Consider the following 10,798-nt stretch of genomic DNA (forward strand, 5'->3'; position numbering starts at 1 on the left):
TCTTCCTCACAGCTGTTTTATTCATTCAACATCTCACATTACAAATACTTCAAATGTATGCATACAGTTACAAACAGTTGGCAGCAAATTAATATATGACATTAGATCTTTGTTTTACTTCAATACTACAAACCAACTATAAAAACTGACGTCTGTATTGTAGCGTAAATAAATCAGGAAGAAAATATAAAAATTGGAACTTACGTATAAATGTCAAATGACTGAATAAAAATCCAAATATCAGGTAAAAAAAAAAGTTAATAAATATAACCTTCCCAGCATACAATTAAAAACTTGAAATTTTGCAATCAAGTAATACTAACAGACATAATATTCTTTTCATCTGAAAATGTGGAGCACAATACAGCAATTAGAAAAACTAGACACACGAGTTTTAACACATCACCCCAAAAAATATAACAAAAATCTGATCAAAAATGATAGTTAAACATTTCAATTGAAAATATAGCAAATACTAAATACATTATCGACCTAGTATATACAATGTTTTCAATCACAGTAGCATGGTTGTAGCAAAATAAGTAAATAAGCACAAAACTAATGTTTAAAAATAAATTCATGTATAAATTACTTTTTTTTTTTATCTTGCAGACATCAGCATGAACAATAGGAAACAAATGATGTATAAATGACTGCATGGTCTATATGGATTAAATGACTTGCACTGCAGAGACTTGTTTCTGGAAAGAATAAGTATTGCACATAATGGCTCAAAGTTAACTTGCAACATTAAATCACATTCAGGTTATGTCCCAAAGCATGCCACATCACAAGGGGGGAGGGGAGGGGGGCGGCAAGTGATCAACTCTCCTCACCTATGTCCTACTGAGTGTCCTCTACATTACAAAACGCATCCAAAGTGTTGTCACTGTGTAGATTGCATAAACATCACGTCTGTGTAAGGAAGGCAGACTCCACCATGTAAAGAGAGGCTACAAGAGAGGTGATCTCAAAGAGAGAAGGAAAAGAAAGTCAAAAAGAGATCTAGTGCATTACATTAGGTCCTGCATTAACACTAGCCATTGTATTTCTGTATTACATTATGCATGCCAAGAATAAGTAGAACTTACAGGCAGTTCCAGAAAGAGGATCTAAATATTCAAACAGCTGATATCCACTCCGGTGATAGAAGGGAAGAGATCACGTTGACCAAAGCCAAAACATTTACCCTAATGATAATCTTACTGAGTGCACCTAGGAGCGAAATATCAGAATATATTTTCAAGACTATCAAAATCCGTTTAGAAAGGTCTTGTCATGCCTTAGGATCCTGTTATGTTTATTTAGGACAGAGGAGAATCCATATATGAATAGCTAATGATAGCCTTGTTTTTTTTCTTTTATATACAGAATCACACCAATGCACCAGACAATTTTCAGATTTACCAGCACTTAAATATATAAAAGCTAATTGAAAATTATATTAATATCATTCATTTTCTTTTTAAATTAAGTTTACCATAAATGCAGATCTCTTAGTAACAAAGGTACAAAATTATTTTTCACCAAGTGAAAAAAATGAGGTATTGCAAAAGGAGTTCTCCCATCTGTGAAAAATGTGCCTAAAATGACTATTGAAAAAAATATTTAGAAAAGTAGTGCATAATAAATGTTTATATGTTCATGACAAAATAATCAGCTATAAAACACTGTACAAAAATCAGCAGGCCATGTATAAAATAATATCTTTATCTCTGTGACAGCAAATTCTAGCTACTACCATATCCAACCACAACACTTGTGATAGAAGCTCCAGTCATGGTAGAGCGTGCAGTGGTACACCATGAGGACAGCTCAGGGAGACTGGACTGTGCATTCCCATTAGTTAGTACTACATTAGCATGTTAGCTTCCAGTGCTAATATCCCTGACAATATAAAGTGAGCAAATACTACTGCCAATACCTGAGCCCTGAGGGCTGTGTCTTTATTCGCTGAAACCCAGAAACCAAAACTCCACACAACTCCAGCCTCTCCCCTGTCACACGACGAGAGGACACAACATTATCCTGAAAACCCTCAGATCAATGTTTGCTCTCGATGATGTGTTTTAGGCCAATCTTTGGTTTGCCCTTTCTGGTTACAAAGTGTCAACTTTTAAACCAAGACCTAAAAACCCATGCCAGCAACCTAAAGAGATTTTCTTATTTAATTTTTTTCCGAAGTGGCCAGATGCTATACAATGAGCTGTTTGAAAAACACAAGTCGTCCAACCGTTTGAAACGGTGTCATTCCTCGGTTCAACCCAACGTTTTGCACTCAACCTTTGGTAAATGGTACAGTTGTTTTCTAATCCTGTAAGCGCAAAGTAAGAAAATGCACCCTTCTTCAACTCAACTTCCAGTTAGTATACTGATTTAGGTATGATGAACCTCACTTAAATTTTATGTTACTCTTGACAACAAATATAAGCAGCTTTGCCAGCTAACACGAAAAGAAAGTACAGTCAAGTCAGAAAACGTCTAAATCCAAATCTAATGCATTCATATGCTCATGCACACGTTAAGTCAAAACATAAATGGGATTTCACTCTCTTCTTAGCATTTACTTCTGTTAGAGGGCCCAATTAAAAAAAATAAAAAAAATAAATTATGTTTTTTTTTTTTTTTAACTTAAAAGAAAAGTGCATTTATTTTTCATATCATAGCCCCTACCCCTTACCCAGCTTCCCCTTTCTCAGTCCCTCCCCGAACCTCTATTTTCACCCTCCCTTGCCGTCTCGCCTCAGTTCCAGCGGAAAGAGATGTGTCGTGGCCGATCCCCTCCCTCCTTCACCAGCGGCTTGTGGAACTCGCGGCCAGCCCGGGAGTGGATGGCTGCCCAGCAGTACTCACAGTAGTACTGCAGACAGGTCACGTTGGCGCAGAAGAAAGGAGCAAACTTCCCCCCACAGCGGGTGCCCTGGCACTCGTCACACAGCTGGTCGTCCAGGACATATGGCTTCACTTCCACCTGAGAGGCAGGGGGTGGATAAAAGGAAAACTGTTAAAATGGAGGGTGAGAAAAATCTGAATGCGTGTACAGCAGCATGTTAGATTGATTGAAATATTTGCTCGACATTGACTTTTAATTTACACCTGAAAGGAAGCTGCTAACCTCATACGGACTTACCCGTTTATCAATCTCCCCGTGCTGCAGCTGAACAAATCGGGCACTAATGGCTGCAATGTAGCTTTGCTGATTGGAGAAGGCCACTCTTCCCGCCCCTTTTGGATACTTGAGTTCAGGGTCTGTGTCGATCCCAGCGTAACACACTCCCCCATACAGACGGTCCATAATCATGGCAAGCTCCACTGAAACAGCAACACAGAATGTAAGTTAATGAAATCTAAACCAGTAATGGGAATGAAATACATTTAGGGGTCTTCACACATGTACCTGCACGAAGGGGACGAGGGACACCTCCTACAAAGATGGTCTTCCTCGGGTCCAATGGCTGAGAGCCATCCATTACAAAATCACTGTCATTTAGGTTCCAGGGTCGGATCTGGACCTGCAACAATTAATATGACAACAAATTATTTCTTCCCCCTCCTTTATGAACAAGATACGTTACATTTTCTTATATAAATTCTCTGATGCTATTTACTAATGTTGCAAAATGTTGTTGGTGTTGGTGGCTGTTGCCTTTAACATCAAACTCTTGAGATCACATTCAAAGAAAGAACTCATCACACTTTGGTGCGGATCCAGGAGTTTTTCCATTTAAGTGTGAGATGTTTTTGTTTTGACATTTTGACAGATTTCTTACAGAATAATGAATAGATCTTTAAATGATCACTTTAGTATCACTGCAAAGCCCTTATTGAACTCAAAAGCACAGATGTACTGAATTTTGCAGTTTTTTGGCATACGAGGATCAGACAATAAAGCAACGGCAATTTGTCTTATGTGAACATATAATTTAGTTTTGTACTTGTTGGACAAGATTGAGCAGTTTAAGAGACTCACAGGCTTGTCTTTGATGGTGGGGCTAGAGACACACAGGTACAGTTTACTATCCTCCTGAATGCAGGCATCAATCAGAGCCTGAACAGAGCTCTCGTCTTGGAACAGCAAAAATGCATATCCTGAAAAGGTTTGACAAAACAAAGCAATGAGCGCACACACACACACAAAATGAGAAAATACTCATGATTATAATGCTGTTAACTCAAAACACTTAACGCAATATACTGTTTAACAGGTTTGACTCACCTTTTGGTGGGAAATAGGACTTGCTCTCTGCCTTGTGAGGCCAGTCTACAAACAAATGACCAAACCGACGGAAACTTGCAGTGATCTCATCTAAAAAAAAGAAAAAGAAAGAAAAGAAAATCAGCAATAATATTATCACCATCAAAACTTACTTGAGTAACACTTATTACATGCAATACAATCTAATGAATATACAATAATTCATTATGGCCGCCAAAGTGAATTTATCAATATTGTTCATTTGTTTTAGCCTATGATCTACAGCAATGTAAATTATAAAAAACAATGAGCTTAGTGACACACCCATTATGGCTGTAACAAAACTTTACCTTCATCTATGTCTGGGGGCAGACCTCCTACAAACACCTTACGAGAATATCGTTCCACACGTTCACCATTAAGGTGGGGGAAACAGTGAGCTGAGCCGAGGCCAGGAAGCCCCTGGTCACCTGACTCGTCCTCTCCAAAAGAGCGCTCATCCTCCATGGGAAACAGAGAGGAATGACCTAGTGGAGAGAATGACCGGAATTACACATATGGCCTCAGCACTGGTTAAGCTGAACCAATGTTCAAATGTAATATTGCAATGAGCAGAGAGTTTGATTGGTGGTAAACGCATACATACAAAAGCAGCCATGATTACCATTTGTAAAGACAAAGTAAAGCATGAGCATTATCACTACTAGGTCTTGCGCAGGGAAACCCGTTCGACTTTTACTCCCAACATAAAAAGGGGCTTTGACACCGACAACAATCAAGGCAAAATAATCAATAACAACAACAAGATCAAGCAGACAAACACAGAAGCGACACAAAGAAACTCAGGGATCATTACAGCTTGACAATGGACAAATTAAGACATATTCACAAACTTTACCTCGTCTTCTGCCATAACTTCTTGCTGCATGTAAAACAACACAAGACACCATTTGAAATGGCTTTTTTGGAAAAAGGCCCATCATAAAAAGATGTATAACAGACTGACTGGAAATGAATTTGTTGATCACCAGACAAAATGGCTGCCGTAAGAGCCATTCTGAGTTACCATTGGCCAAAATGTCCTTCATAAAAATGGCAGGTTATCCATTTAAAGGCTCTAACAGATATAGCGCTGGTATACATTTTGACAGTATATAATCATTCAATATAATATAGCTCTCATAACACCAATGGAAAATTGAAATACACCAATTGGTGAGGGGATTTTAATAACGCTACAAATAAATTGAATTCAAGTCTTTGCTTATCATCTTATTTTTGCTCTTTACTATCTCTGTGCAACATTATTTTTCTACTTGACCTCCCTTTTGTCAGCTTATACCTATGCCTACAACAGCATTTCAAATAGCATAAAATGTGACAAATAATGTTATGTTTTTACAACTTGTTATTCAGAACATCTCAGCTTGGTTATGATATACTTAAGCTAAACATTTTATTTTATGAGCTCACCAAAAGAAAATCCCTATGACCTGATTTTAAAGAGATCAGCTAAGTATTGACTTGCAATAAAATGGCCAGCATTACTTTTGACATGCATTGATTTCCAGCACTAGGCTCTGCTACAGCACTGCATATGTGCCTGCATGTCATTTACGTACCATTCATAGGTAGAGGCCCGTCTCCACCCTGGTGAGAGAAGTTGTAACGTCCTAAGTGACAAAAACAGAAGAGACCACAGAATACTGTCATGAATCTCTCATATAAATAGCTTCTGAAACAAAGGGTTATGTTAACACACATTTCAGGACAGTATGAAGTTTAGTAGACAGGACAAATCGCAAATATAGTTCAGGTAATTCTCCCATGTTAGAGTGATATCACATTCGATGAGAATACTGAAATAAGGGCTACAAAAATATAAACCATCACTAGATTATTGAGGAAGCACTCAAAGAAAAAAAAGAAGAAAGTGTATGAATGATCAAAGAGAATTTTCAGAGTATCATCTGAGTATCAAGTGAGCATCAGTAGCTTTCGCTGCCGTGATGGGAAAAGGCTTCTTTTACATTAGACGGTAACAAAACTGAAGTGCAATGATTTATTAATGAGAGCATTAGCTGACATCATAGAGTCCACACTGCAAAAATGCTGCAGGTGATGGTTGTCATTTGGATGAGACTGAGACGTCATGTAATACTGAGCTCCTGGGATCCGGAGAAGGGTGAAAGTGTGAACACAAAAGTCAGAGTGAGAGGCTCAGGGTTATCTGCACACTTTCTCAGCTGGCCCCCTAGTAAAAAGTCAATCGAAAGTCAGGAGAATCTGATGTGGGAACACAACTGGGAATCCCCCACTGCATGTTCAGCCTAAACTGCTGCTTCCACCACTATCAGTTGCCAGCATTTTGGAATAAAAACCAAAATTCTCCTTGCTCATCATTGTTTAGTTTGGGAACCAACCTTTCAAGGAATCCTGCTCAGCCCTCATAATGTCAATCAGTGAATTCTCCAGAGAGTGCATACTGAAACCATCAAAAGACCGTGTTCTCTCCTGCTGAAAGAGAGGAAGACAACAATTAGCCAACTCACTTCCCCAATCACATCTAAAGCATCACAAGATGTAAGAGCCCCGACATAGTTTGCTACATTACTTATTGCTAATAAATAAAATCAACTGCAGAGAATATCCCATGCTAGACCTTCAGAGGCAAGCACTGTAAACATAAAATGGAACCCAGAGCGTATCACAAATTATCACCTGCTTATTTCTGCTATGAAAATGATATATTATGTTATATTATAATAATATAAAGAATACAGCCTAAGGTGAAAAGAGAAATTGGCATTTTAAACATTCCAGGAACTAAAGAGCCATGATGAGTCATTCATAAAGCATTGTATCTAAATGGGCTTGATGCATGCAAAGCTGCAGTCGAGCACAAGACTTCTCAAATCAGGACAGCAGGGAGGCCATGTGATCCGAGCAGATGATAAGAGAGCTCTCCTTTACCCATATGACCTAGATAAGTGCTCATACACAAGCAAACACTTAGTTTCTATTCATCCATTTGATCATGTTTTTCTCAATGGCTCATTTGTTGTAATTTGATACAGATGAGCATGTTTAACGGGTTAATATCATTGGCCTGTGGTGGGTAGATAAACAGATTTACATATTGCAGCCATGTAAGGCCACAGTCCAAGTCCACTTTTGTGTGATATACTTACTTGGAAAGGGTAGATGCTGTCATTGCGGCCCATGCTGTCCTCCACCCAGCCCTTGTGATTGAAGCCAGAACTATTTCTGGGGAACTTCTGAGAGGGAACCTGTGTGGACAGATAGATGAGTTTCCAACAAGTTACTAAACCAAATGTATTGCATGAGATCATATACTATACTAAATCAGATTTTAAGATGAATTGTGACAGTCTCATCTACCTGGTTGTTAGGGAAGGACTTCTTCAGCGGGGAGATGGAGTTAAGGCCCGACATACCTCCACCTACCCCCCGCCGATACTCTCGCACCCCCTGTGTGCCTCCCCAGCTACCATACCCACCAGGGCTCCAGGAGGTGGATGTGGGAGTGGAGGGACTCTGGTAGCTTCCCCAAGGAGAGGGGGGTTTATTCTGGGCAGTAGTGAGGTGGGGGAGCTGGGTGAAGGGTCCGGTGCGGTGGGGGTGCGGAGGGAAAGACTGCTGCGGTGGATGAGGGCTAGCTGGGGAGCGCCTGTGCTGCTGTGGGACCCCCTGGCCGTGGGGGTGGTAGTGTTGGGGGTGAGGTGTGGGTGCGTGGTGCTGAGAGACTGGCCCGATCTGTGGGGAGAAACTCCCCCCCGCACCAAAGCCAGGACCTGCGTGGTGGGAGAAGTTCTGGAACAGCATGGGAGGTCCGTTGGCGTTGGAGCCAGTCGGGCCAAAGAACCCTCCTACATCTTCTCCGACCACTGGAGACTGGTTGGATGGGACAGCAGGGGACCAGTTGTTAAAGCTGGTCAGCGAAGATGAGGAGGTGGACTGTGCAATGCTCGTACCCATTCCCAGGCTGTCCTGGTAGTCAAACCCACTAAGCACTGGGGACTCCATCCTCAGCTTCTCTTTGCCACTGCTGCTCTCCAAAGAACCCTTCTCCAGCGAACCATCGTCAGGGAGTGAACCCTCAAGCTCTCCTAGGCCTCCCCCGACCTCCTGCTGGCCAGGAGACAAGGCCTGGGGCTGGACCTGAGACTTCTCCTGCATGTCCTGGAGGTCCAAGGCCTTGGACTTGTCTGACTCCAGAATCTCATCTTGCATGTTACTGTGCGGGGCTACGGCGGGGAACAGCCAAGCGCTGCCCCCATTGGTGGAGCAGGTGTTGTTTACGAAGGAAGGGGGGCTGGGGGGGTTGGAGGGGTGGTGTGGGTGCTGGGGTTGGAGGTGAGGAGGGATCCGCAAGGGGAAGGCAGATTTGTTACCACTGCTGTTCTTCACCAGAACTCCGAACCCGTAGTCCCCCATTTAGGACACCCAGTTATCTTCAGTTGACTTTTGGCTTTCACCGTCTTTTTTTTTTATCCTAAAATGTAGATGAAGGGAGGACAAAAAAAGCATGAGACAGTTAATAATTAAGTTGATAAGCTCTCTTTAAAAATAAAAGACAAGCCTGACCAAAGGCAGTGAACGTGCTTGGGCTGCACCCTGCCTTGTCTTGTGATGCAATCAATGAGATTAAGTCATTGACTCCCCTAGCCATTGAAGGCCTACATGAAATATAACACTCGGATATAGCACAGGCAGCCTGGAAACCAGCACAGGCAGCTAACAGGCTGACGTCTCCAAAGGTCGTTCGGGCAGCTAGCAGCGAAGCTAACAGCTGCTCCGCCACCTTCCATGTGCCCTATTAATCATGCAGGTCGCAGCAGTCATTTTTAAAGTGCGTCTTTGCATCGCAGCGGAGCCATGAACGCTCGGCCGCCGCGGTGGCTCACACCTACCGAGTGATCGTCGTTCGTTTCCAGCGATGACCTCCTCGTACGCGACCATTTAAATACAGGGAAATGTTGATGACGTCTGCTCTGGATCTGGGGTAGCTCCCTGCACCGAGCCGCTAGGCTAAGATAATAGCTTGATAACCGCAGCAGCGACCGTGTAGCATATTTCTTGCTTCGTGCCGGGGTGAAAAGCAAACGCACCCGGCGACTACCACATCCCCCGAAATGTCGCTAACGTTCACGGCCGCGTCAACTCACGACAGCACGACGGATCAAATTCACGGGACGTGACAAGTTGTTCACGGTGCGTGGCTCTTTAAACGACCTCGTCTGTTTCGTGTCCTGTATGTTCAATGTCACACAGCCTACCAATCGCTGTCATCGGTTTTTAGACAGAATGCTGCAGCGCGGCCTCCTTCCATCGATCGGCGTGCGTGTTTAGTGACACGTCGGGCATAGCTACCTTCAGTTCGGCGACATGACCTTATCGTTTTGATGATGCCATATTTGAGCGTTTTTCCTTTTTCAGCATTTCCTATGCGGCCGGTGTAAATGGTCTCCTCTCTTCTGGATGACAGCTGGGCCAGTCCGGAGACACTTCCGTCTACAAGCCCCGCCCCCGCCCTCAGCCAGCAGCCATTGGGCGACAGGATTTCCCTCAGAAGCCCTGCCTTCGGTAGCTAAAATCTAACAGCTGATTGGATGGTTGAGACGAGATCACGCCCACAGCACGCCTCCTCAATGAATGGCACATGCACGCGAGACGTTCTCCTCCCAAATAAGGATGCTTTCAAATCAGGGGGAGGAGCTAGTGCAGGGAGAAGAAAATACAATGATCCAAGGAAATTTAATCAAAACCTTCCCCCTATATATACTCTATATATGGTTTACATATATATAAGACATACATGTATCCTATTTATATATACGTCAGTGAAAAAAGGAGCTAAATCTAAAGTGCAGCAATGGCAAGCATTTCCTTCAAATGCAAATAAGTAAATTTGTTTAAACAAATGTGTTTTCCCCTCACATCAGAATTTTGGTGGCAGAGAGAGCTCAACATACTTAAGAAATTAAGAAACCACAAATCCGAAGTTCCATGTAACACTGACGAGTAGCAGCAGACTTCACTATTTTTTACCTACGGTGTTGACCTACAGTCAGGAACTAAATTTCTAGGGTCGATTGCTCTATTTTCAACGCATTTCTATATTTGAATGTGTTGTGAGTTTGGGAGCCAATCACAAGCCTGCATGTTGAGCCTTATCCACTGCTGTCACCACAATAAGTTGCCAGCATTATGAAATAATAACCAAAATTTTACAGCGCATGTGTTATGAAATTAATGGAAAGAAGATCAGACAGACAGATAGACAGACAGACAGACAGACAGACAGACAGACAGACAGACAGATAGATGCAACACACACCTTCAAAAACAATACCTCATAGCAATCTCATTAAAATAAGCTGCTGCTATTTTAGGCGCACAATCGAGCTGGAGAGCTAGATTTGACTTTAGTCAGATCTGTGCTGTGCAATAATCACACCATCATATCACATCTTCACTGAATAGACTACAGATAGAAATATTCAAATGGTAATGTGGTCTCCCTCATCAGATGGCTATAGTTGCAGGCCAGAGCCTCATGTAGGTGTGCATTTCTCTTAA

The 10,798-nt window shown here is 42.0% G+C and overlaps 1 protein-coding gene across 4 annotated transcripts; it reads right to left on the reverse strand.

Annotated features, from left to right (window-relative positions):
- LOC133958756 (cytoplasmic polyadenylation element-binding protein 4-like) lies at positions 1-9,704 on the reverse strand. 4 transcript variants are annotated; one of them, XM_062393712.1, is made up of 12 exons: positions 9,590-9,704; positions 7,598-8,711; positions 7,387-7,485; positions 6,619-6,712; positions 5,818-5,868; positions 5,094-5,117; positions 4,546-4,722; positions 4,217-4,306; positions 3,971-4,089; positions 3,398-3,512; positions 3,131-3,312; positions 1-2,971 (listed from the first exon to the last, which is right to left on the reverse strand). In XM_062393712.1, exons 2-12 carry the CDS (start codon positions 8,651-8,653, stop codon positions 2,744-2,746), a joined length of 2,235 nt encoding a protein of 744 aa, XP_062249696.1. In that variant the 5' UTR covers positions 8,654-8,711; positions 9,590-9,704; the 3' UTR covers positions 1-2,743. The 4 variants fall into 4 exon arrangements, with proteins under 4 accessions (XP_062249696.1, XP_062249697.1, XP_062249695.1 ...); XM_062393713.1 differs by having other exon boundaries at positions 6,619-6,709; positions 9,130-9,694; XM_062393711.1 differs by having other exon boundaries at positions 9,130-9,694.
- Positions 9,705-10,798: the final 1,094 nt, after the last annotated feature.

This window comes from Platichthys flesus, chromosome 8, assembly GCF_949316205.1.
Source record: "Platichthys flesus chromosome 8, fPlaFle2.1, whole genome shotgun sequence".
NCBI lineage: Eukaryota > Metazoa > Chordata > Actinopteri > Pleuronectiformes > Pleuronectidae > Platichthys > Platichthys flesus.